This window comes from Fusarium oxysporum, chromosome XI (genome assembly GCF_013085055.1).
Source record: "Fusarium oxysporum Fo47 chromosome XI, complete sequence".
Taxonomy (NCBI): Eukaryota; Fungi; Ascomycota; class Sordariomycetes; order Hypocreales; family Nectriaceae; genus Fusarium; species Fusarium oxysporum.
Window position 1 is genome coordinate 1,545,492 of NC_072850.1, and position 25,468 is coordinate 1,570,959.

The 25,468-nt window shown below is 47.8% G+C and overlaps 10 protein-coding genes and 2 non-coding genes across 12 annotated transcripts; 5 read left to right on the forward strand and 7 right to left on the reverse strand.

The window, feature by feature from the left end:
• Window positions 1-283: 283 nt before the first annotated feature.
• FOBCDRAFT_208492 (uncharacterized protein) lies at window positions 284-1,644 on the reverse strand (the record flags this gene model as incomplete). Its single annotated transcript, XM_031192650.2, has 4 exons — window positions 284-796; window positions 851-981; window positions 1,031-1,304; window positions 1,351-1,644. 4 exons carry the CDS (start codon window positions 1,642-1,644, stop codon window positions 284-286), a joined length of 1,212 nt encoding a protein of 403 aa, XP_031031496.2.
• A 1,518-nt stretch (window positions 1,645-3,162) lies between these two features.
• Window positions 3,163-3,534, reverse strand: FOBCDRAFT_208493 (uncharacterized protein; the record flags this gene model as incomplete). Its single annotated transcript, XM_031192651.2, has 1 exon — window positions 3,163-3,534. The coding sequence occupies one exon, from the start codon at window positions 3,532-3,534 to the stop codon at window positions 3,163-3,165; it is 372 nt and encodes a 123-aa protein (XP_031031497.1).
• A 761-nt stretch (window positions 3,535-4,295) lies between these two features.
• Window positions 4,296-4,367, forward strand: FOBCDRAFT_t253. Its single transcript has one exon. It is a non-coding gene; the product is annotated as a tRNA-Asp (tRNA).
• A 1,892-nt stretch (window positions 4,368-6,259) lies between these two features.
• On the forward strand, window positions 6,260-7,837 carry FOBCDRAFT_192290 (fungal-specific transcription factor domain-containing protein; the record flags this gene model as incomplete). The annotated part of the gene is made up of 2 exons (XM_031192653.3): window positions 6,260-6,314; window positions 6,450-7,837. The coding sequence occupies 2 exons, from the start codon at window positions 6,260-6,262 to the stop codon at window positions 7,835-7,837; spliced, it is 1,443 nt and encodes a 480-aa protein (XP_031031499.3).
• Window positions 7,838-7,853: 16 nt separating this feature from the next.
• On the reverse strand, window positions 7,854-8,893 carry FOBCDRAFT_245234 (uncharacterized protein; the record flags this gene model as incomplete). The annotated part of the gene is made up of 3 exons (XM_031192654.2): window positions 7,854-8,079; window positions 8,132-8,359; window positions 8,451-8,893. The coding sequence occupies 3 exons, from the start codon at window positions 8,891-8,893 to the stop codon at window positions 7,854-7,856; spliced, it is 897 nt and encodes a 298-aa protein (XP_031031500.2).
• A 639-nt stretch (window positions 8,894-9,532) lies between these two features.
• Window positions 9,533-11,612, forward strand: FOBCDRAFT_170770 (amino acid permease-domain-containing protein; the record flags this gene model as incomplete). Its single annotated transcript, XM_059608464.1, has 8 exons — window positions 9,533-9,686; window positions 9,737-10,092; window positions 10,204-10,464; window positions 10,512-10,615; window positions 10,662-10,746; window positions 10,802-11,059; window positions 11,110-11,228; window positions 11,285-11,612. 8 exons carry the CDS (start codon window positions 9,533-9,535, stop codon window positions 11,472-11,474), a joined length of 1,527 nt encoding a protein of 508 aa, XP_059466218.1. The 3' UTR covers window positions 11,475-11,612.
• A 212-nt stretch (window positions 11,613-11,824) lies between these two features.
• On the reverse strand, window positions 11,825-13,437 carry FOBCDRAFT_208497 (uncharacterized protein; the record flags this gene model as incomplete). Its single annotated transcript, XM_059609234.1, has 3 exons — window positions 11,825-12,732; window positions 12,887-13,321; window positions 13,383-13,437. 3 exons carry the CDS (start codon window positions 13,435-13,437, stop codon window positions 11,825-11,827), a joined length of 1,398 nt encoding a protein of 465 aa, XP_059466219.1.
• Window positions 13,438-14,074: 637 nt separating this feature from the next.
• FOBCDRAFT_170772 (Lactonase, 7-bladed beta-propeller-domain-containing protein) lies at window positions 14,075-15,418 on the reverse strand (the record flags this gene model as incomplete). Its single annotated transcript, XM_031192657.3, has 3 exons — window positions 14,984-15,418; window positions 14,462-14,936; window positions 14,075-14,413 (listed from the first exon to the last, which is right to left on the reverse strand). Exons 1-3 carry the CDS (start codon window positions 15,373-15,375, stop codon window positions 14,075-14,077), a joined length of 1,206 nt encoding a protein of 401 aa, XP_031031503.2. The 5' UTR covers window positions 15,376-15,418.
• Window positions 15,419-15,875: 457 nt separating this feature from the next.
• On the reverse strand, window positions 15,876-15,947 carry FOBCDRAFT_t269. Its single transcript has one exon. It is a non-coding gene; the product is annotated as a tRNA-Arg (tRNA).
• Window positions 15,948-16,617: 670 nt separating this feature from the next.
• Window positions 16,618-17,782, forward strand: FOBCDRAFT_192297 (Intradiol ring-cleavage dioxygenase). The gene is made up of 2 exons (XM_031192658.3): window positions 16,618-17,405; window positions 17,459-17,782. Exons 1-2 carry the CDS (start codon window positions 16,699-16,701, stop codon window positions 17,730-17,732), a joined length of 981 nt encoding a protein of 326 aa, XP_031031504.2. The 5' UTR covers window positions 16,618-16,698; the 3' UTR covers window positions 17,733-17,782.
• On the reverse strand, window positions 17,762-20,284 carry FOBCDRAFT_192298 (fungal-specific transcription factor domain-containing protein; the record flags this gene model as incomplete). The annotated part of the gene is made up of 3 exons (XM_031192659.3): window positions 17,762-19,051; window positions 19,100-19,926; window positions 19,981-20,284. The coding sequence occupies 3 exons, from the start codon at window positions 20,282-20,284 to the stop codon at window positions 17,888-17,890; spliced, it is 2,295 nt and encodes a 764-aa protein (XP_031031505.2). The 3' UTR covers window positions 17,762-17,887.
• A 273-nt stretch (window positions 20,285-20,557) lies between these two features.
• Window positions 20,558-25,448, forward strand: FOBCDRAFT_254113 (uncharacterized protein; the record flags this gene model as incomplete). Its single annotated transcript, XM_059611089.1, has 7 exons — window positions 20,558-20,698; window positions 20,752-21,751; window positions 21,801-22,271; window positions 22,333-22,644; window positions 22,950-23,813; window positions 23,953-24,035; window positions 24,198-25,448. 7 exons carry the CDS (start codon window positions 20,558-20,560, stop codon window positions 25,446-25,448), a joined length of 4,122 nt encoding a protein of 1,373 aa, XP_059466220.1.
• Window positions 25,449-25,468: the final 20 nt, after the last annotated feature.

The window sequence follows — 25,468 nt, forward strand, 5'->3', positions numbered from 1 at the left end:
GTCATCCGAGTTGACGGATCCAATAGAAGAGAAGCGGACGGGGTATTTCAAGGTTGGAGGATTTAATTCCCGGTATCTAAGCGGGGCTTCCACTCAACCTCGAACCATTGCTGCATCGTCTGCAACGGTGCTGCTGCGATGATACTTGCTACTGAGAAACCATGTGTCTTGTAGAAAGATAAAATGTGTTGTAGATATCGTTTTTGTATTAACAAGAAAATCTTTTTGAATGTTGATCAGCAACCGATAGACTAAACTTGGGTCTTCTTCCTCGACCTTTTACCTATTTCGCATGATAATTCTTCATCCCCGGATCCGAATCATAAGTCAACTCGACCTCATCCGTCCTCAAAATCCCCATTTCCACAACACCACCCTTATCCCCACCAATAATATTCTCAATCGAGTCCGAATCCCCCGCCGTAGCCCTCCTGACGGTCGTGGTGTTCCTCGTATCATGCTCCAGGTCCGTCCATCCCTGCGTTCTAGATCTCGAGTGGGAACCCGACGTTCCAATCTTTGTCTTTATGGAGCTCCACGTCCCCATTATCGCTGCATCCAAAACAGGGAGTGAGGCGGTAAGTGTGCCGAATGTCAGGTCCAGCACGGTCCAGCGCATGGCGGATGTGAATTGCCAGCACGAGTCGTTGGTTATGGTGACCATTGTTTGCTGAAGGAGTCCACCGAGGACTGTTGTACCGCCGACAAGCCAGATGAAGAAGAGACGGGCTTTTTTGGCGGTGTTAATCTTGACGTACCAAAGGATGATGATTGGTGCGAGAAGAAGAACAATACTCTGAGAGAATAATGTTAGAAATGCATTTGATGGCAGAGAAGCACCTCAGCTCACCTGCGCAACATGCATGCTGCTCAAGAATTTATTCTGTAGACCAGTGTCTATGCACACGGGTGGCTTGTCCAAAGAACCACCAAACTTCTTGTCCCACGCAAACTGAATGGGATTGCATGTGAACACGAACCCTTCGCAAAGTCAATACCACCCATCAGTCCAGCGCAAGGCCCAACTTACAAAATATCGCGAGAAGGATGTAGATCACCACCGTGCCAAGAAAGATATCCGCAAAGAGCCTCCACTTCTTCGATGCTCTATCCGCAAGTCGACGAACGAACAATGTGATCGAAACCTTGATCAACCCGACCGAGACGTAGAAGATGATCCTGCATACCGATAGGTAGTAGAAATAGAGGTTGTATTCTTCGTAGGTGCTTTCGTATGTATGTCGACCAGCGCCTGTTTCCGCGAGCATCGCTATAACAATGCATGGATAGCTGACGGCCAAAGACTAAAAATGTCAACAAGATTTGATTCAAATGTACCGATTTACTCACTGCAGCGGCTATAATGGCCAAGTCGTCTGCTCCAAACTGTGTCCTCGCGCCCTTGAGACGAATGATAACTCTTGCAACCGTCGGTACAACAATCGCCAGTATAACCAAGATCATACCCGCCAAGATTGCAGGTTTCTTCGACTCGTCGGGTGGATTTTCAGGTCGCTGGATCGAAAACACCAAGCCTGCGCTCGCGTTGAGATTGTTGAGGCCATATGTACGAAGAATACCGCGAACGATATAGAAATCATCTTCAGTAGCAGGCGGTTCGCCTACAAACGCTGAGTTCACCATTTCGAAAAGTCTTTGACATGACCTTCACGAAAGCAATGAAAGTGCCGAACCGCCACGATATATTATCCGACAAACTGTCTTGCCTCTCGTACTACCCTCCTCTCCTGGACCTTGCACCCAATGCATCTTGGCGAATGTAAATGGTGCGATTCCGAAAAATGAGGATTTTGCCACGGGCTTAGGTCTTGTTTCAGGCGTGGAGCTCCTGCTTATTCTGGCCATCTCCCGTTTTTCCAGAACCCAGTCATTGTCCCAAGCGGCGCAGAGTACTTTTTGAATGTGCTTGATGGAGTGACCTGTAACCGAGCTCTCGGGACAAAAGCAATTAGTATTCAATAAGCATATAATAACCATTATATGCTTTCGCTTAAACTGGATCACATGAGTGGTTATTTCCGACGTTATAGCAGCCGTCTTAAAACGAACGATACTTGCATAGCCGGCGCTCGGCTCTGAACAGGGCGCCGGAGAAATTGAACAAAGCCGTGAAACACAGTGGTTATCCGAACTATCGGGCCAAACAACATGCCTCCCTTCAAAACCCTAAGTGAGGCTGCCCGTTCATGCTTGAGTAAATCAGTGGATCTTGGATCCGTGATGAGATTTTAGCGAATATCTGACAGGAGTTGGAGCGTGCGCTGCTAAATGGACAAATGAAATTGTTAGTATATCTTCCGTAATTACCATTGTATATCGTTCTCGTTTAATTCCGCGAGAAACTTGCAAGAAAAAAGCTTATGGCAGTGTTGACTCAAGTCTCACTATTGTCGATGCCTGTCCGAGAGTCTATGTCACCAATACAGTGAACGATGTGGTGGCAAATATCTCGTCAATCGAAATATCAGGATTGCGGAGCTTGCATTTCGATCCCCGGCTAGGTTTCTCTGATCTTTATGGCGATCCTCGTCAAGATATCCAAGAAAAACTTGGATATCTTGGCTTGCTGATCGCAAACCACCGCTCTGACAGGAGACAACAGCAAGCCTGTTCATATCTTTTGAGGCTACTACCATAAATTGCAAGGTACCATCACTTATAATCGACTTTTTCACTGATTATTTGAAACACATTTCTGATCTAGTTCATTTCACAGAGGTCATAAGTGAGGCCGACATACAGGGTAACATCTATGCCGTGTTGTCAGTGTTAGTTTGACATCTTCACGCTTCCGTACAAACGTATAAGTCCATAGTGTAGCTTATCTTTGTGAAACCTGCCTCTTGAATGTACATGATAAAAGCATTGTATTGATGCTGCGCTTATTGTTTGGCAGAATGTTCACTGCCCTTATCTTGCATTGTAGCGTCATAGTATCAAGCATGAGGCTAGAAAAACGTCTTCACTGCCGCAAAACACGGTCCAAAACATATCAGGAAGTACCATTGTCAGATAAGATGCTTTTGTATATTGGTAGTGTTTTGGACAACTTTGACAAATCATGGCATTCGGTCCCCTGGTGGTATCGCGCCTATGCTTGACAATCACTATTCTCTCATAACCACCTACTCCTAGGACTCCTTAGTCACCCAAGTAAAAGTAGTGCTGCCCAGTAAACTCAGCACAATCAACACTAATGCTGTTACTCTGCGAGTCAACGTCCCAAGTCTGACAATCCGAAGAGCAATCATCGGTAGGACAAGCTCCCATCTTGGCAGGCGTTCTGCTGTCGGTGCCGGTCACGAGGGCTTGGAATGCCATGAAGCATCTGCCATCGGGGCAGATATCTGAAAGGTCTGCGCAGATGTTGTTGCCCTTGACCCAACTGAGAGGCTGCGACTTTTCGCCAGCTGTGAATTGGGGGCAGCCGTCGTCTTTGACCTTAATTTGGCCGCCGTATTGAGCTGAAGTGAAGCCGAGGAAGAGAAGGGCTGATGCGACGATGGATTTCATGATGGAGTTACTTAAGTTGATTATCTGAGATTGCAGGAATCCGTAATACCGGTTGAAGTTCTTGGTTCTGGATGAAACTCGGGAATTCTTATAAGATTTAGGAAGAGGTTTAGATAAGGTAAATTTAAGTAGTTAATGTTTCCTACTTTATACAATTATCTCCTGTGTCGTGTTGCTTTATTTCAGCTCAAGTCGTTGATCTGCATTATGCTGTGCCCATATAATGGAAGCAACTCGTCAGCGTCAGATTTTAGTTCATCATGGGTTTTATATCACACCGCGAAAGGAACGGTAGTGCTCAAAACAGCGGAGCTGAAGGAAGGATAGTGGATATCATCCTCCATAAAAGGATGCAGAAGGAATGTTTGATCGGCGTACTCAGACTCTCGGCATGAAATATCTCGTCAGATCTTGAGTTTCTGTATCAATCACCACACGTCCGAGTCCCGTTTTGAGGCTGAGCTGTTCAGGCCATCATCAATTGTCAGTCTTCACAAGTTTGGTAAATATGAAAGTCTTTCGATGTCTGCGACCTCTTAAACCTCGATGTAAGTAATGAATAAATAATTTAAAAGAACCAATGAGGCTGGAAGCCTTTTATTTACAGGCATTCTCTCATGAACACCATGTTGAGACCATGACCTGGACCCATACGCTACTGTGGCAATAGATTTTCTTCATTATTGAAGGTCTAGGTACTTAGCTTTTGCTAGCAGACCACCAGCCATCGAACTCCGCTACAGCAGGTTCCAACCTGTTCATCTTCCGTAGTATAGTGGTCAGTATGCAAGCTTGTCACGCTTGAGACCCGGGTTCAATTCCCGGCGGGAGAGTCGCCTCATGATCTAATCATGCTTTCTTTTTTTCTTTTTTTCCCATTTTCTTGATTTTTTTTACTGCGGATCACTTCTCCTCTCCGCATTGATGATAAATGCGTCAACGGATATCGCTTAGAAGAGCGCGTTTTATATATAAAGTATAGTTAGGGGAATTATAAGTCAGAGACCAAGTTAAGAAATATTTTATAATAAAGTGTTTTTAAAAATAAGTTATTATAAAGTAAAGTTTTAATAAATACGTATAATAAATACTAAGAAAGATTTAATTTAGAAAGTCTTTAATAAAGGATATTCCTATTATGGAAAGAAAGTTCTGGTAATAGCACTACTGGGAACTCCTCCCTGCTCGGCGCCGAATACCTTGAAGTCCTCTCTGTTGAAATAAATGGGGACATTGCCGGCCAAGAGCTGACCATCGACCAAGCTGAACACATTTGCATTACCATAAATTTTGGATGGGGATGTGATGAATCCTGATTTGGCCATAATCACGAGGAGAGAGGTTACGAATATTTAGCATGCCAAGAGTCACAAAAGGGCCAAATGGAAGGCCGGCAGCACAGGTATATGTCAATCCACAAAATATTCAACATGCTAATTAGGCTAGCCAGCGTTCAAAATGATGATCAGAGGAAGAATAGACACTTGAGCGTCATCCAGCTCTGCTGATGCCAAGACCTGGAATGTTCGCAATTTGGAAAGTCCACAGGTGGAATAACACAATTTGAAAGGTGAGATCTCCGTGAGCTCTGAATGGACAACGCTTATGACCGGACTCTTCAAGGGCGCTCCCGACCACCAAATTGATTCAGGCTCCCTTGCAGTCATTTGAAAAGCGGTATTTAAGGAAACTTCTTGTTTTGATTCTTAGTGAATGACTAAATCAGCTTTATTGGATCTAGAAAATCAACGACTAGCGATAAATTGAGGGAAGGGATGAAGATATTTGATCTAAGCTATGTTTACGTGCTTATGTCACGACTGACCAAAACAACACTCAAAATAGGTATTCAGAGATGCTTATAGTTTCATTATCGAACACGATAAGACAGAAATAACTTAACAGATACCAATGGCTGATCAAATTTGATTAACAAGTTTGATATGAAGCAAGGGATAGTCGTGGTCTCAGACACCTGAGCCCAACGACGATCTCGATTGGAGGCCGGGTCTCTTGATTGGCTTCAAGACTTATATGTCTTAAGCCGACATGTCATCCAGCATGTAGCCACCAATCTCCATATCGAACGACAGTTTCGGGAAGTCGTGTCTGGGTTTATTGCGCGAGTTGATCACTAAAATGCCGCAGCTAGGGGAACGTTGACAGCCTCATCCATACATGTAGACCCAGGATAATCCGCTAGCGCTGTCAAGAAAATTCCAAGTCCCATTACCGTTATACTTGATGTCCTCGATGTTTTATTTGGAGACCTTCCTAGCATAGTTGTGACTGGGCCTTCAGCGTCACCAAGATTGTCTCCATTTGCATAGTGGATAATGATCAGACTTATTATTGAACAGAGAAGAGATTGTATATAAGATTGACTATATATGTCTTCAGGTTGCGACAATCAATCGTGCAACAACAATAATATTGGGAAGGATGAAGCGACAGGCGGTTTCCGCATCGCGATAAGACTCCTTCAAGCTACGCCGTGAAAGATTTCCTAATCGGGTATGAAGATAGGTCACTTCTCGTATCAATTGTCGTTTTCCAACTAACGTCAAGTCGTTAGAAAGCGGGGTTCATGATGCGCATCTTCCCCTTTCAACTGTCGCGTGCAGATCAGCATGATAAGGCAATCCTCGATTGAACTAATGGCTTTTCAACGGTCACTGGTATCAAACGCTGAATCTTGAGACTCTTAGTGGAAACTTGGTCCGAAATGCGGAATATTCGCCTCGATTCTTTGCCGTCGGATCGTGAGGTTGCTTCTCAGAGTGAGTGAGGTCGATGTCTGCTTAGAACTATTTACTCATATCCAGATTGCAAAACATGTGTGAGAAGGCGAATAAAATGCGACCAAAGTGTTCCTTCGTGTCAGAAATGTTGTAGTCGAGGACTCGAATGTCCAGGCTACGGCCTTCGTTTGAGATGGGATCAGGGAGTGGCGAGCAGAGGCAAATTGATGGGGAAATCAGTCCCGTTACGACCTCAGATCAAGCATGGTGTACCACGCACACACAAACAATCAAGGACCCTTCGCATGAAGAAGCATACCGATGACGAAAACTCTCCCCGTTGCCAAGCTGTATTGCACACAAAGCAGAATGTCGAGCTTGTCGATCGTCACGTCCGACAAGCGGCTCATGCAGTCCTCTTTCAACATTTCAACCACGAAGTCGCATCAAAGCTTGCGTGGCTGGATGGGCCCAAGAACCCATGGCGAACTCTCGTACTTCCTCTTGCGCAACGCTCATCCTGCTTGCGGCTATCAACGCTGGGTTTGGCAGCAGCACATATGTCTGTCGTGTCTCCCCAAAATAAGGCAGCGCTTGTTCACATTCACCGAAATCTTCGAGATGCGACTCTATGTCACCTAAACCGGCAGATGGAATCCGAGCTGAAGCGCGGAGTAGCGCGGTGCGATAAGATTACCGAAGCCTCGGTTCTCATCGAGATTATTCTCACCATGATTTCTTTATGCTATGCAGAAATGTTCATACCGAACTCGACGAGATGGAGACTCCACCTCAGCGGTGTCCGCACAGGATTCGATAGATTTGACCTCGCAAATCCACACGAAAAGGTAATTTCTCAGTTCTTCATCGAAGAACTTGACTACCTGGAGGCTTTCGGGAATATATCGACATTCAGCTCAACTTTGAGACGCCATAGGCCCATCTCACAGCACGCGACCTCTGATGACTACTTCAAAGAATTTACCGAAGCGCTTTATGAGATCACGGTTACCGAGAGAACCCGAGATAACGCTATTAGGACAGGGAAGATACTTACTGGCACGGATATGACTGTGTGGCAAGACAAGCTCACGAGGTCTTATGACTCCGTTTGCGCCCGCATTGACTCTACCTCATCACAAGATGTCTCTCTCCAGATAGGCCTTAAGTCTGTTCTCAAAGCTCAATACTACGCTTGCCTGGTGTACAGCTACCAAGCTCTTGCTTCAGAGGCGGAAAGGTCAGTAGCTACTCCTCCGCTACTTGATTGTCTCTACAACGAGATCATCTTCATGACATCATGGCCAACAGAATCTGTTTCACACAACATCTCATTCCCGCTGTTCATACTTGGAACAGCTAGTCAGTTATACACCGAGAAGCAAGTCATGATCGAGAGGCTTTTCACCGAAAACATAGCCGCGACAGGATTCTCCTGTAATTCGGCAGTATTGCAATTTTTGAGAGACTTCTGGAACGCAACAGCAGCTGGGTCGACTCAAAACTGGATACAGTATGCGAGAGACAACGAGGAGCGGATAAGCCCATTTATTGTGTTCTGATCATAGGAGGATTGCTTTACATGAGCACTGTCTCTTCGTCCTCCACTCCAAACAACACCTTCATTGGGTCTTGGTAGTTCATGAATCCCAACGATGGCTTACAAACGCCATAGCCAAGCAATCTTTGCGCTTGCGGTGTGAGCTGCCTCGCTCGCTCCAATGGTACCATGAGGAACTGGTTCTCCGCAGGGCGAAGAGTCGGCTTGCAGAGGAAGATACCTACTGTCTCGCGATACTCGTTTCTAAGAAGTCATTTAGTATGGGCACGATTTTCGGAATTTGCCTTTCACTTACTGGGTGATGTTCTGTCCGCCAGCATGGTAGAGGTTGCCAAGAAAAATGAAGGCGTCGCCGGGTTCAAGTTCTGCGGGCACAGCTTCCTCGTCACATGGTCGTCGCTCACTATCCCAGAGATGCGATCCCGGGATGCCGATCGTGGCACCGTTCTCTCTGGTGGTTCTGGTGAGAGCCGTCACGCAGCCAATCATGACTGGGAGCTCTTTGTCGTGGGGATGGTAGTCACTGCATTCAGTCAGCGAATAGTTCCAGACCAATGCATTATGCAAGATTATTCCATCACTGGTTCCAGACCGTGGCAAAAGGGTATACTCACTCATCATCTCGATGCAGAACCTGCTGTTTGCCACCAGGATTAACCCGAAACGCCACAGTGGACGAAATAATAGGCTTCCCGCTCACAGTAATCCTCTTCTCCCGCTCCCAATACGTCAGCGACGAAGAGCAAAGCTCATTCGCAACATCGATGTAGAGGGGGTTACAGGCAAGTTCAACACACGCATCAGAAACATTAAATAAACCAGTAGCTCGCTGGGTTGTGACAGGAAAGAATCCCGACAAGTCTGGAATATCAGAGTCAAAATGGGGTTTGAGATCTGCCCTGATCTGTTCTGCTAGCTGGCGAGATATAAGGTTCTCGACAATCACGCCGCCGTCACGTTTGATGGCTGCGACGAGGTTCTGTGGCGTCGTTGATGGTTCCGCTGCGTCCAGACGCACAAAAGATGGTTTAGTGGTAGCTGTGCTCAGTGAGGCCATTTTGAAGCAGTGATAAGATCGATAGTTGTTATTGAGACTCCTGTGAAGTCTTTATCATTATTTATAGACGTTATCTTGACTTCCTGCATCTTGATATGACTCTATCGTTACAATGAAGCTGCATTCAATGGTTCTCACTAGCTCGTCACTAATCCAAGATAGGTTGGTCGGCAGAGAAAAGTCCACGCCACTTTCACATCGACCCAAGGCCTGGGGACTCACATGAGCACGCTATCCCGGGCTAGGCTGGTCGGGAGAGAAACGGCAACGCGGTGCATTCCGGGGAAGGCTTAACCTGGCTGCCCGGGAGAGAAACGAGGCGCTTGCGTGGAATGATGGCAGCTGTAAACGATAGCAGGCTAGTTCATCATTGGCGGTTGCTGTCCTGACGTTATTTCCCCGCATTCGAGACCAGGATCTAGATTGCAGTCTTGGGTCATGATGCTTTGTGTATTCGCTTTGGGAAATTGGTTAATTATAGACCTTCCTGTTCTCAGTTCTACCATCAAGCTCTCCCTTTAAAGCATTGTTCCCAAATTGGTTCCTATTTTGCATCTTGGCATTGTTCCTATATTCTCCAGTCCATGATCGCGCCACATTCTCAAGAAAGATATCATCTACCTCCGAACTCCACTGGATATGGATCCCCCTAAAGAAGACATCAAGGCTGAGCCAATCTGCTACGATGGATCCGTTCTCGAGGGCAGCCAGTCTCAGTATGACACTGACGATGCGTATCTCAAGTCCCTCGGAAAGTCGGCTGAGTTGCATCGCGTCTACAACTTCTGGACATGTGAGTCTTCTTCAGCAGTTCCTTGATCTTCAATACTGACAGCAGTACAGTATGCGCATACCAGGTCATGATCAGTGCGACATGGACGTGCGTCGTCGTTTTCTACGGTGTGATCTTTGACGTCGGTGGACCAGCCTCGCTTCTCTACGGATCCATCATCGTCGCAATCGGCCAAACCCTACTCATGGCCTCACTCGCTGAATACTGTGGCATCTGGCCTACTGCAGGTGGTCAGCAGTTCTACGTCCAGAAACTCGCTACCGAAAAGTACCGACCGTTCCTCTCATACTTCGTCGGTTGGTGTCTGCTTCTAGCCGAGACTGCCACTGGCTCTTCTTGTGCCTTGAATACCGCCAACATCATTGGTACCATGGTGTCCATATTTCACCCAAATATTGACTGGAAGGTATTGAGACTTCCCCCTTGATGTAATGCCATGCGCTGACTCTGTAAGCCTTACCAAACCTTTTTGATATATCTTGGATTACTGGTTATCCCATTCCTGATGAACTTGAAGCCCAGCGCACTCCCTTTCTACAGCACCGTCGGCGCCGTTTTTACAATCCTTGGCTTCTTTGGCTGGGCTATCACTCTTCTTGCCACAGCCCCGAAAGCCAGCGCGAAATTCGTATTTACTCAATTCATCAACAATTCGGGATACACGAATAACGGATGGGTGTTCATACTCAGTTTTTACAGCCCTCTGTATGGCCTTTATGGGACGGATAGCATGATGCATTTGGTTGAGGAGATGAAGAACGCCTCTCAAGACGCACCAGTAAGTATCTTTGCGTAGTCAAGGTTTGACTTACTGACACTACACAGAGAGCCATGGTTTGGTCTATGGTCCTTTCTGGCGTTGCTACTATCGTCACTGATCTCATCCTACTGTTTTGCTGCGGCAATTATGCTGAGTATGTAACGGCCTTGTAAGTTCCCCTTAATCTTATTGTTATGACTCAAGCTTATGGCTAGGTCACCATACGTCACTTGGTTTTCGGACGTCGCGGGCAATGAGTATGCCGGGATCTATGTTGCAATAGTGTTTGGTGTCGTAAACGTAAGTCAAACTCGCCTTATTTTGTAGTCATGATGACTAAAGTCCCATGCTCCAGCTTCTTGTTTGCACTGGCATCCTGTCTTCGTGTTCCCGTCTCGGCTGGCGCATGGCGGAGGACAAGGCATTCCCATGGTCCCATCGCCTCCAGAAGATCGATCATAAGCTGCAGATTCCTTTGAACTTTATCTTTGCCATCATGGTGGTCGAAGTCATCATTGGCCTCATTTCTTTAGGCAGTGAACTGGCCTACAACGCCATCGTCAGTGGTGCTGGTGTTTGTTTCGCCCTTGCCTACGCGATACCAGTTACGGTGGTAAGTACTGTTCATTGACGCTATTATTTGGCTGCTGACGCTGTCAACAGGCTCTTGTCCGAGGCCGTTCAGTTCTTCCACCTCGCCCTCACTTTGATCTTGGCAGATGGGGATACTTTGTGAACTATGTTTCTGTTGCATGGGCCTTACTGACTATCGTCATCTATGTGTTCGTATTATCCCACAAAAGCTTCCAGTGAGATAACATTGCTGACTCCTTACTAGCATGCCGCTGTATCTTCCAGTCACGGGTGAAAACATCGGGAACATGAACTGGGCCGCACTCATTGTTGGGGCAACGTTCCTATTTTCCGGTGTTTGGTGGGTATTCGGAGCAAGATTCAGATACCTGAAGGAAGCCTCCTTTGATACGGAGCCGATCCCTGTGACGGGAGAGCATTCCAGTAGTTCTTGACACCCTTTATACTTAGACGCAGTAGCATGACTATCGTAGAGGCAATTTTGACCTAATTACGTGAGGAACTGTGATATGCTTGTTTGACAGAGGGCTGATGCGTGAATGGGAACAGAACATAGGCGATAACGTTGAAAGCAATACATCTTAAAATACCATAATACATAATTTTACCCTTTCTCTATGTTCACTGTCCATGCAAAGGCTAAAAGTACACAACCGTATAATGTTACAACCATCACTATCACAGAGACGCCAAAATTTAATCCACCTCAAGTCTTTCTTCCTCCATACTCGAAAAAATAGCAAACCCCATACCACTCCACAGGTTGATCCAGTCTTCCAAGCCATCATTCAGCGCGATGAACTGTCTTGAAGCGAAGTTGTCTGCAGCCAAGCTCATCTTGAACCACCATAACTCGCTTACATGACAGTCCATGAGATACACAAGCCTCCTCGGGAGATTCCAGTTCAATCAGAAAGCGAAAGGACTGAGAGACGACGTCACCCAAGCAATACCATACACCCATTGTCGCTTCATCAAGAAAATTGAAGAGACGTTGCCGAGACTCATCGGCTCCAAGCCCGATAACGAGCCATGCAATGGTATCAATGTCAAAGTTTTCGTCCACTACGCAATACAAACGGTCACTCATGCTGGCGAGTCTTTCGAGTAAAACAGAAAGGGCGCTGCGTGGTTCAGCGGAGGGTAGTAAGCTGGCACTTGTGCTTTGTCGCTCACTTGGGACGGAGGCTTGGCTATCGTGCTCATCACGCCCCTCTTTGAGTTGGGAAAGACTCGAGTTTGGGGCAACAGTCGACAAGTTCTGGCCACCATGGGAAACATCGCAATTTTCTTCGTTTGCTGACAGGTCACTGGAGGGCTCGTCATTATTCCGGCGAACACACGCCTTGTTGTGGCCAGGAGATGCTGGTGGTGCCAGCGAAGGGCTTTCTTGTTTCAGGTGGCTAGTGGCATCCGGAAGTTGACCAAGGCAGTTTGCGGAATCCGTATCAAGCTTCAGCTGAGGTTGCGGGTTCCCGAGAATCTTATCCGGGGATAATACTGGTCTCCACCATACATGTCTCCTGTTTTTCCTCCATCCTTTGGGCCCGTCGGGGCCCAGTCGCCTAAGTATATGAATCTGAAGCGCCCTCGTTATGCCTACCGACCTATCATGGCAGCCTGCAAAAGGACCTGTGGGCGCCTCCCCAATATATCTCCAGGGGAAGATGGGAAAAGGAAAAATGCGTTTGACTAGCACAGAAAGTAAGTAATCAAGGTACGCGTGTTGTGACTGAAGACTCACGGTAAATAAGCCAGACCCAAAGGTGTACCACGTACACAAAGAAGCGCCCACGCGGATACAAGTCGTAGTCGTCCACAAACTAGGTGTCGACTTCCTGTTTACATTCCATTTCGAGTGCCCTCAAACAGTTTGACCGGGTTTCTTTGCGCATCCACCTTAGAAACTTAAACATGTAATCGTGCCTGGGTTCCTCTTCTGCATTTTCACCAACCTCAGACTCCGAGAACAAGCCAGTGTTGTTCGGCTGTTCTGATTTGCAGAGCCTGTGCGATAGTTGACCTGGGGGCATGCTGGGCAGCCGAAGCACGGGAGCGCGCTCACAAACCAATACTTCTAGTGTGAGCTTGCGTGAATGAAGCACTTCGGCTTGCGTCGCGGTGAGGTGAGGGATAATCTGTGGTGCTGTGTTGTGTGAAGGAGGCGAGGAAGGGAAAGAAATAAATTTTGAATCAAAGGCGGTATTGGAGCGGATCACGTGTAGTGTGCCAGTTGCAGGAGCTTGTAGGCGAGCTTGGCAGCTGTCCGTCACTTTCAACGCTAACATCTGTGTAACAGTGCTAAACTCGGCAGTCATAAGCCGAAAACCTACAGTGCATACCTCTGCGCGTCAGCTTGTGGCGGCCACGCTGCTGGAAAAGGCCTGCGTCACCCATCAAAGTGAAACCGAAGTCAACTCTCGAGGCGTGAAAGATGTGAGTAACGACGTATCTGGGAAATTGAAGCGTTTCGGGCCGAGGAACCAAATACTCCTGTAAAAGGATACTCTTCACGCATTTTTTTTTGATCGCTCAAACCTGGCTGCAATCTGGTAGCGTCGCCGTTGCTGCAAGTCCTGGATCTCATGTCGAGTTGCAGATACGCGGTTCCCGTCAGCCGTTCAAAGAGGGGAGTGTAAGCAATAGTCACGTCAAACTGAATGATATGTGTACAGTCATTCATCTTTTGTGCCTACCCTCTCCGCGGAAACCGGCCGCATTAGGTGTATTCGAACGGTAGAATATCTCCACTATCCAGTAATGTAACTCATGGCACAACAAGCAGGTAGCATTTCTTCCCAGTACAGGATAGGAGTGGCATATAGGATAAAAACCCATTTTCTCCCTCGATTTTATCTGATCCATGAGATAGAAATCTCTCGACCTCCTAAATAGGGCCAATATCAGATTGTAAGTATTCTTCACAACTCCTGAGTGCAACGTGTAGGATACACGTAAGATTTCGGATATGGTAAATATGTATGTATTTAATATAGCGCAAGTTTTGGGAACCCTGCCGAGACTTTTCACATATTTACTCGTCCCAGATGGTAGCTACAACATCTCCGGTGAGCTTCACCTGCGCCAGTTTTCCGCCCTCCTGCTCCGTAATGATCTTGCCACTCTTGACATCGCGCTTCCAAATGACAACGGTCTGGTTGACCTGATGACCAACCGCAATCTTGTCACCGGCCTTGTTGAATGAGAACTGGCGGGGAAGATATCCGCCAGATGGGACAGCCTGGATAGGCTTCAGAGTGCCATCCTCATTGATCCGGAAGACTGTGAGGGTGTCGGAAGGACCAGATCCTCGCTGGGGAGAGTTGGCGAAAGACTTCTCGCGGTTGGTGACGATCACGAAGCGCTGGTCAGGCTGGTTGAAAGTCAGTAGGACTCACACGGAAGATATGTAGTGACTTACGCTCATGGCAATTTCGCTGATGGGAGCCGTGTTTGGGGGAAAGCTAGCGTTCAGCGATGGAATTTCAAAGACCTTTGTGAAGGAGAGACCTGTGCGGGTATACTTGACGCTGTAAGAGTACACCTTCTGGTCAAGTTCACCGTTGAAGAAGAAGAAAGTCTCGCCATTCGCCATAATTCTGAAGAATCCATGGCGGGGTCCAGAACCACGAGGAGCGCTCAAGCTGCCCACCTCAGCAATGGGAGTGAGAGTGTTCTTGTCGTAAGTAAAGACGCGGCAGACATCACCACCAAGATCGGGTGTAATGACATACTTTCCAGTAGGGTCAAGAATGACATGGTGAAGATGGCTTGCTTCCTGGCGGTCTGCAATTGGGCCAGTCTGGCTAATTTTCGTGGTAAGCTCTTGAAGTGGTGCGGTGCCGACAATTGTGCCTTTGTCGCCGAGACCATAAAGCGATGCTACACCTGGAGTGCTACGGCATGTGAGTAACTTCAATTCCAAGGATTATTAACAACCTACTATGAAGCACTGAAATAACCACGTTTTCCGCTTGCACCAGTAACGATCCCGCCTGCAACAGCGCCTCCCGTGATGGACTTGACGCGAGAAACGCGCTTCAAAACACCCTTTTCTCCAATGGTGAACGAGTTCAATGAACCAGGCGGTTGGGAGTTGAGACCGCGATCCAGACAATAAAGCACGTTGCTAGGCTTGTCAAGGGTGAGCCAACTGGGTCCGGGAGAACAGTCGGTCGTTTTCGAGGTGACGGAGAGGTCGAAGCCTTTTGCGGATTCGGTGAGGCTCAGAGTGCTCACATTGCCGCCGTAGTCCGCTACGAAAAGGTTGACGGCTTGGCTAGGCACTGCCAAAACGGCAGAGCCTAGAAGCACACTGAGTAGTTTACCGTGCATTTTGATGAACAGGACACGAGGTGAGGAGAGCAAGGAACAAAATTCATCACCTTTGAGCAAGGCACGGCATAAAGTTATATTATCCTCGGAGGATAGTCCTCCGAGTACTACAGAAGTCAAAGATCCACGGATATCCAGGGTATATTTGAGTTCGGTTGTCGGGCAGATTCCCCGCGATGGAGAGATGTATATCCTCCAATGATGAGGTCACTGCTTGGTATCCTGACACGCTTGTCTTTAATTAACCTCAATTATGCCACGACCCTTGTATTAAACCTTTACGAAACTTGAAACGATGCTAGGAGTTAAGATGGTAGGTTTTCCGTGGTGATCCTTTTTCCGTTCCCCGCTTTTCCGTGAGGACTCTAGCCTAAGAAGGGTTCTAGAAAGTCAATTCAGCGGAGCGAATTGTTCCTTGCACAGGTGATGAAGAGTGTCGCGAATGAACGGTATCCGTTAAACAGCTATAATAAAATTGAGGCAAGATAAAGCAAAAAGAATGATCACGCTGGGGATCGAACCCAGAATCTTCTGATTCGTAGTCAGACGCCTTGCCATTGGGCCACGCGACCTTGTCTTTGCTGACTAATACTCAAGCAGCTGATAAACGCGTCCAGAAACCGAACTTCGGATCACATCGTCAATTTATGAGCCACATTGACATTGTATTTTCAATTAAAGAATTCTTGGAAAGCTGCGCTTATCTGAATATCACTTTTCGGTGTTGAAATAAAGCAAGGTCTCTCTAAGTTAAGATGCACTATCATTTCCAGCGTGTTGGTAACCATGACTCACCTTCAATTCCCCGTGTTCAGTCAACTTCCTTTATGACGATGCTCTACAATCACGCTCTTGGCATGGTGTTACATTCAAACTCGATACGCAATTAAACAGATGAACTTATTCAGCATGACTAAATACTTTCCTTGAAAACCTGCGACTTCGTTTATCTCCAGAATTAACAGCTTTGTTCTTCACGTCTCGGTGCTGCAGCTACCCTATAACTCACGGGTACGATTTTGGCGACCAACGACGATATAGCAAACTCCGCTGACCGATCGAGCCAATGACGTATCCGATACGACCCGGGGACGAACTGCCGATAATTGTGTCCGGCTGGCGGAAATCCTTAACTTCCGGGATGTGGAGTATCTTCCGACCTCTCAAAACCCGGGTCCCGAACTTCAAATCACACCGTCCCCACAAACACGACGTATTGAAACGCGGGGTTTAGAAATGATAAATTGCTTGAGGCGGAACTGAATTGGAGGCTAGAACTCATTATACAATTATTTGTCATTTATTCCCATATCCATACTCATTATGGCGGCTCCTGTTAATCTGAAAGATCTCACTATTGATAACATTACCGAGAATGTTCACGCCATCAACTCTCAGTGCAGTAATCTGCGCCTGAAGTATATCCTTGAACGAGTTGTCACACATTTGCATGACTTGGCGAGAGAAACAAGACTCACTACAGACGAATGGATGACAGCTATCCAATTCCTGACACAAGTTGGTCAGATCTGCACCGATGTCCGACAGGAGTTTATTTTACTATCCGATGTCCTGGGCCTTTCACTTTTGGTTGACTCAATTGACCACCCGAAGCCGAAGGGCAGCACTGAAGGCACAGTTTTGGGACCTTTCCATACACATGAGGCCGAGCATGTAAAAGAGGGAAGTCTGATCTCCCAAGATACAGATGGCGAACCTCTTCTTGTTCTATGTACCCTCAAGGATGTCAATGGTTCACCAATTCCTGGAGCCAAGATTGACGTCTGGGAGACTGATTCTAAGGGGTTCTACGATGTTCAGCACGCTGACCGGACTGGCCCGGATGGAAGAGCTGTGCTGACGAGTGACGATAATGGAGACTTTTGGTTCAAGGCTATTGTACCTGTGCCATATCCTATTCCTCATGACGGACCCGTCGGAAAGTTGCTTAAAGTACTTGGCCGACATTGCTACCGACCCAGTCATATGCACTTCATGTTCAAAAAAGACGGATACGATCCTCTGATCACGTAAGTCTGCCCTTCTCTGGCACCTCGATTATATTTAACAAATGCCCTTGTAGCGCACTCTACCTCAAGAACGATCCTTACGAAACTACTGATGCCGTGTTTGGTGTCAAGGACTCGTTGATCGTTAACATCAAGAAGGTTGAAGATGAAGAAATGGCGAAGAATTATGGTGTCAAAATCGGTTCCGCCTTGATGACATATGACTTTGTTCTCGTCTCGGATGAAGCGGCTGCGAAACTTAGGAGGGAGAAGGCTGAGGAGGCAATGGCGAAATTGGGACGGAATTTCAGATTCATTGATGATCTACCTGTTCCGGATGTCGATTAGAGAATTGTGTAGGCATAGTGGACAGTTCACCTGATAGTGGTCGCGAGATGCGCTATAGCTAGAGGAATGATGATACAATTACATAATGGACAGTTCATTTTAATTACAACAAATATACACATCCGGTTTTAATGCCTGTTCGACCTTTCTTCGACTCAGGGCATCATTGACATAGTATCAACATCCAATGCTTCACCATACAACCCATCTAAAGACGGCATCTCAAACCCCAATCCGAGAGCATCCTGATCCGCCGCCATGAAATCTTGCAGCAAGTTCGGATCAATGATCGAAGCCAATAACGCATGATCCTGTCCCGAAACAGCACTCGAAAACTGATCTGTAATAATGTTCAAGTCACCCTGTGTACCATCGAAGAACGGTGGTTCAGTATCACCATCCGGCCTGCTCTGTTGCCGCTGTACGCACGCTCGCGCTACCTCTAGTCCTTCCTGAATCAGACTCGCACTTCTTCGAGCAACAGTAGCCTCCTCCATTGATTGCAAAATATCATGCGCTTTGACAGCATCGGCGAGGAGGTCCTCTGATGGAACAGCTGTAGGTCCAAGCATAATGATATACAGAACGATCATCCCGGCATACAGAGTATATGTGGAGTTGTACCACCAAGTGCGGAAGTAGTGCCGATTTGCATAAGCGTCATACATGACGCAAATCGTCTTACGTGCTGCATCCAAACATAACTCAGCATGAGTAGACATATTAGCTTCTGCCGTGAGCATAGGTTGTTCGAGAAAAGGGCGATGGAGAACGATTCTTGCGTTGAGGTATCTGAGATGAAGTACAAGCTTCTGTTTAGCTGCCCATTCTTGTTCACGGAATGATACGGCTGTGAAGTCCAGATAAGTAGGTAGCTTAGCTTTCCAGTCGTCAAGCAGGCGATCGAGTTCCTTCGCAACAGCGGACTTCTGCAGCAAGGTCAGACCCTTCGAGTCATAGTATAGTTCCTTCGAGATGCGCCGTAGGACAGCAGCGAAATGAACCATCTCATTGATCATGGCTGCACTGCAATTTTCCAGATCAGGCTGGTTCGATATCGCAATATCTTGCCCTCTGATATGAGGCAGATCGATCTGGTAATTCCTAGGCTTGCCAAGACTATCGCGACGACCTGCACTGCAGCTCATGTCAATCTCGTGAGAGTAAATGCACCACCACGTTTTTCGTGCTGCTTTGCGGTCCTCAATCGAGTTGGATGGAGTTTCTCTTGCGATACCGATGGCTAGTGCTGTGCGGACGGCATGGCCGCAGTACATGTAGCAAGCGTGAGGTTTGAGGGAGTTCTGACAGTACAAAGACTTTACTGGGTCAGCTTCCCGGTTCCACTGAGACTGAGGGCCACATACCATGAGGAGAAGTGTCTGGGCGCTCTCTAAAGAGCAAACCTCAAAGACATCTCCGAGCAACATCCTGGACTTACGGAAGTACTTCTTCGAGAGTTCTTGGCTTAATCGAGAAGGATTAAAGTCTTGTCCTTGGGCCGGAAGCTTCATGCAGACATTGAGGTCGCGCTCAAAGTCCTGAGTGATACAAGAGCCAGCAACGATCGAACCGACAGCCACGACTATATGGTACAGGGCAAAGAAATGACGCTGGGTCTTGTTACTTTCCATTGAGGTTGGAGAGCTCCAGACGAGTTCCTCACATTGCTTGGCGAAAGCAATAGGATCAAGCATAGGGTGAAGATGGTGAAGGTTGTTGAAGAACTGTCTGATGTATTCGCGCTCTAGCCTTTGCTTCGATGATGATAGCGAGTTGTCCGCGGATGGTCTGTTTTGGCTGGTGGCTGCGGGAGGGTCATGATGAATCGAGTCCTCAAGTCCCGCGGTTCCCTGTCTCGTCTCAAGAGACGAACGCGCTTGGATTTCATCTTGGGCCCCTGCTCGCGTTGGGGGAGTCTTTGGTCTCGAAGGAGGTTCCAAGACTTCTCGGTCAGAAAGGAGATTGACAATGGAAATTGGCGACCGTGTAACGAGGCCCTGCCTCGAAACATTCCCGTCATGAGCGTTGGCAGAAAGGAAGCCGGCATTGCCGCTTGAGTTTGGGTGACCGGGCGGTAGATTCTTCTGAGCATACACGAAGAATTGATTGAGGAGCACAAAGTTGGACGATGTACCGTAGAACTCTGTGCCGTGAGTATGCTGATTGATGTCACCGACAACATCACCATCGTCTACACGAGCCAGCCGTCAGTCCCAAGCATCCAGGGCAAGAATCATGACTATACCTATACGACCCGTTGAATGAGCCTGTTCCAGCGGTTCGCTCCGTCGCGCCGCCTCATCATAATAAGTTCGTGAAGAAGATAACGGTGACGGCGGCGTATTGCGCTGCACATCGTTCAGCACCGAAACAGTACTCGCCCTCCCATTCTTCCTCCTCAACCCATAGACACAATCCCACTCATGTCTCACACAATTAGCACAAGGCTGCTGCTGATCGCATTTCGCCTTCTTCGCGCGACATCTCTGGCACGCATGCGACGCCCGCGGTAGATTTCGTCGACTTGGTAAAGACCCGGAACTTGTCATTGTTTGTGAGAGTGAGAATTTCCGGACTTCCGCCCTCATAAGAAGGAATTGGTGGAAAAGGTACCCCGCCCCGGCAGTTGCGCTAAGAACTGCCGAGAAATCAAAGTTCCGGGCTTGGGCGGAAGATCGGAGATACTGCCGGAATTGGTGGGTTCCGGGAAAAGCGGTGCATCGTGCCCTACGTACGAGCTGATAAACATGAGTTGAAAGACGCTGAACGATTGGAAAGTGTCATTTTCATTTCTCATTGAACTTACAGCTTGGATATTCGTGATGCCTGTCTTTCAAGAAACCTCCAACGCGGCGCGAGACCAGAGAATCCTCCCTTCGCGCGCTCTACCGTTACCCCGACTCTCTCAGCAGCCAGACTTGTCCAATGTCTCCGAGGAACATAAGGAAGTCGTCGTCATTGGTGTAAGTCACAACTCTCATTGATAGAATTATTTATACTCACAAGCACGTTATAGGCTGGACCGGCAGGTCTGTTTCTAACCTTGCTGCTCGCAAGATATGGTATCACAGAAGCCTCACTTCTCTGTCTGGACTCCAAGCCGGGTACGCTGAAAGCCGGTCAGGCAGATGGACTCCAACCCAGAACTCTTGAGGTATTCCAAAGTTTGGGAATAGCAAGTGAGATCATCAGTGAGGGATGTCATATGGAAGAGGTTGCATTTTGGAACCCCGTGCAATCGAACGCAAACACCAACGGCAATGGTTCTCATGATACAGGAATTGAACGGACCAGTTTCGCACCCGATGTCAACGTCCCTGCTCGTTTCCCGTTTGAGGTTACCATTCACCAAGGCCGAATTGAGCGAATTCTGGAAGAGAACCTTCATCTCTATGCAGGCAAGAGTGCCATCAGAAGATCGCATCGTTTCCTGGAGTACACAGTCGACGAAACCAACCCTGAATTCCCCATCATGGTTAAATACGAACAAGATCTTAAAGATGGATCAACTCAACAAGGCACCGTTCGAACAAAGTATCTCATCGGTGCAGACGGCGCACGCTCGAAAGTCCGAAAATGCATGGGTCTCGAGCTCGAGGGTGAAACAACAGATCATATCTGGGGTGTATGCGATTTCGTCGCCGACACCGACTTTCCCGATATTCGCAAACGCTCAGCAGTTCACTCAGACGCTGGTTCTGTCATGGTCATTCCCAGAGAACAGATTGCAACGGGCGAGTATCTCACTCGTCTTTACGTTCAGGTTGCTGAAGAGGTCGACACCAGTGGGGATACTGGGACAGACAAAAAATCTGCTGATAAGAAGCGACGTGGTGCGGTTACGTTGGAATACATCTTCGAGCAAGCGCGGCAGGTTTTTGCGCCGTATGAGATTAAGATCAAGGAGGGGACGGAGCCAGATTGGTGGGCGGCTTATCAGATTGGACAGCGTATGGCTTCCAGGTTTTCTGCTAAGATGTCTGATGGAGTGGAAAGGGTGTTCATTGTTGGAGATGGTTAGCTGATTCATAATATTTTCACTGGTAGAATGCTAACTTTATGCAGCCTGCCATACTCACAGCCCTAAAGCCGGTCAGGGCATGAACGTCTCGATGATGGACTCTTACAACCTCGCCTGGAAGCTCGCCCACAGGATCCATGGCCTTACTCCCGCAAGTCCCTATGGAATAGACTCTATCCTCGAAACATTTTCCCAAGAGCGCGTTGATGTAGCTCGCCAGCTCATTGAGTTCGACGCCCAGTTCTCGCACATGTTCTCCGGTCGCATTGGATCAGCAGATGCCGAGACCTCGGGTCTCACCCATGAAGAGTTTCTTCGAGTCTTCAGTGAGGGCAGCGGTTTCACTAGTGGTTGTGGACTTCAGTACAAGGAGAGTAGATTGATCAAGGAGTTGGATGCGAAGAGTAACTTGTTCCGGGGAGATCCACTTCTGGGCGCGTTGACTCCAGGACGACGACTGCTTGATGTTGAGGTGAAGCGCTATGCTGATGCTACTGCTCGTCATCTGCAAGATGGTATGTTCTCATAAGATTGAAATCACTATGTTGGACGCTGAGGGACTGACTTATTTCACAGAAATGCCACCGACTGGCCGTTACTACATCCTCGTCTTCACAAGCAACGACCTGCTCGACCAATCCGGCACTTCGCAGTCAGCTTTACAGTCATCCGTCGATATTCTACAAAAGTTCCCGAAAGGCACCGTAACCCCAATTGTGATGCATCCACTCACTTCAAGATTCGAGTGGACTGATCTGCCAGCGGGAGTAAAGACATTTGCTGAGATGCGGACTTATGGAGTGTCAAAGAAGGAGGACGTCTACCAAGTGTTGGGTGTATCAAAGGATGATGGTATCGTTGCAGTGGTGAGACCTGATGGATATGTTGGTATGATGGCGCCTCTGTCTAAGACGAGAGATGTAGAAGATTATCTGCGAGGTTGCTTAGTTACTATTTGAGCTATATACTACTTCGTAAGAACGTTAAGCGAAAATTACAAATTCCATCTGCGCAGCTAATCAATTGCGGAAAGGAGGGTCAGCATCAATGGCAGCTTCTGCTGACAATTGACTGAATACTGAAGGACGAAGGATCCGTCAGCTTACCCTCGGAGACATTTCAAGCTGTACAATGGAAAGAACTATCCGGCAGAGGATAAGTATCCGGGTGCATAAATCTGAGTTTGTTAACAGCTCCTCAATTCGCCTTGTGCTCTCAGCCTCAGACCTTTACGATATTGATCCGTTGCCTCGCTTGCTGTCTCACTAGTCGTTGCACCACAATGGCCTCTGCTCAAAACATCATCAAATGCGCCGTACTTTCTACAAGCCGCAAGATATCTTACAGTATCGCACAAAAATCACAAAATGGCCCTTGGATTGTCCTCTCAAACAGCTTCGGCGCTGACACCACTCTGTATCAGCCCATCGCTCAGCGCCTCGCCTCATTAGGCTACCGAGTCCTGAGTTACGACCATCCGGGTCATGGTCAAAGTAGTCCTGTCAAAGATGTCGATAACGTCGAGATGGAAGAACTGATAAACGATATCGACGAACTCCTTCGAGTCTTGCACATCGACAGCATCCGCGCCTGGGTCGGCGTCTCACTTGGCGCAGCCAGCGGCGTCTACCTAGCCTGCCGTCACCCAAAATTGATCCAAAACCTTGCATACTGCGCATGCCCTCCTGCATCTTTTGGCGCCCTTGATATAATGCCGCTTGATTACTTCGACAAGATGCGCGCTCAGGCTGAAGCAGATAGGACTACTGCGACTGTTATTCGGCAAATGCACTACGGCTGGGCGAGCAAAGAGTGGCTTGATGAACATCCAGACCAGGATGAACGACTTAAATTTGCTAGTTCAACTCTGAGTCTCGATGGCTTGCGTGCGATGATGACGTTGCAGAAGAATAAGCGCTTTGACATGCGGCCGCTCGTACCTCAGCTTTTGGAAAGCTGTGAGAAGATAATGTTTGTTAAAGGAGGCCATGATGCGCACCTCAACCCTTTAGTGGATATGATGAGAGATTTGGTTGTCAAGACTGCGCAGGAGAAGGGTATCGGGAGTGATTTCAAGTTTGTCACCGTGCCGGACTCGGGGCACGTAATGTACTTAGAGAACGAGAGCTATTTTGTTGATGCTATCAAGGAGTTCATTTCCTAGTCAGATCTGGACTAGCTTTATTTTATATTCAGTACGACTTTATGGGGATGAACACTTTGAGTTCCTCACGGTTGGCAGTGACGGCATCTTGATGGCGCTAGTTTGCACCCTTCATGTCAAGTTGCACCCTAACTGTAAGAATGCGCCCTATGAATGAACTCCTCAACATTTCATGATGTGCATGACTTGGCACAGTTTGTTAGGGAATATTATATATAGCTGATCTTACTACTACTTTATGTCCGGTTGGTACTAATATTCTCTGATTAACCTCTAGTCTTCTATCATTTACATTACCCTCACCGTCATCATGGGAAGCATTCATCAACCTCACTCACACACCTATCCAGATCCAAATGGCTTCTACGGCCAATTCGGTGGTAACTTCTACCCACCCGAAGCTCACCAAGCACTCGAAGAACTGGCCACCAAGTACCAAGAACTCCGCCACTCACCCTCGTTCAACCAAACGCTCAACAAAGTCCGCATCGGTCTGCAAGGCCGCCCAACGCCAATCCACCATCTCGAGAACATCTCCCGAGGAGTCGGCGGTGCTCAAATTTTCGTCAAGCGCGAAGACCTGAACCACACAGGCGCGCACAAGATCAATCACTGCGTTGGTTTCGCACTTCTCGCCAAAGCAATGGGAAAGACTAAGCTCATCGCCGAGACGGGGGCAGGTCAACACGGTGTTGCACTCGCGACTGCAGCTGCGTATTTTGGTCTTGAGTGTGAGGTTCATATGGGCGGTGTTGATACCGAGAAGCAGAAGTCTAATGTTGGTCGAATGCAAATCCTTGGAGCAAGAGTTGTTGCTGCTACCGCGGGACAGTCTGCGTTGAAAGAAGCAAGTGACTCGGCTTTCAATGCGTATGTTGAACAGCGAGAGCATGCGCTGTATGCAATTGGTTCGGCGATTGGGCCCCATCCATTCCCATTGATTGTGAGAGACTTTCAGTCCGTGATCGGCAAAGAAGCTCGAGAGCAATTCCTAGCCATGAGTGATGGTACTCTGCCTGAGCATGTTGTCGCATGTGTCGCTGGAGGATCCAATGCGATGGGAATGTACTCTGCTTTCATTGATGATACAGAAGTGAAGTTACATGCGGTGGAACCATTGGGACGATCCGAGAAACTTGGCGAGCATGCAGCGACACTATCATACGGTAGACTAGGTACATTGCATGGCGCAAAGACGCTGGTACTCCAACAAGATGAAGGCAAGCCTGCACCCGTTTCATCCGTAGCCTCGGGGCTAGTCTATCCTGGTATTGGACCTGAGGTGGCAATGCTTCACGACGCTGGGCGTATATCAGTCACAACAGTTGGCAACGACGAGGTCATCAGCACATTCTTCCGCATGGCAAAGAGCGAGGGTATCATCATTGCTCTAGAGAGCGCACATGCAATCGCATTGGCCATTCGTTTGGCAGCGCAACGACCTTCATCAGAGCGGATTCTGGTCAATCTATCGGGGCGAGGAGATAAAGATGTAGATTATGTTCTCGAGCATCATGGAACTGGTTGAGATAATCGATGAATTGGGCG

What these genes read in the sequence shown, in the direction of transcription:
- FOBCDRAFT_192297 (XM_031192658.3), top strand. Translation starts at nt 16,699, where the DNA reads ATGGCGGCTCCTGTTAATCTGAAAGATCTCACTATTGATAACATTACC. An exon ending in GGATACGATCCTCTGATCAC is followed by an intron (nt 17,406 to 17,458) that starts GTAAGTCTGCCC and finishes ATGCCCTTGTAG; the next exon opens with CGCACTCTACCTCAAGAACG.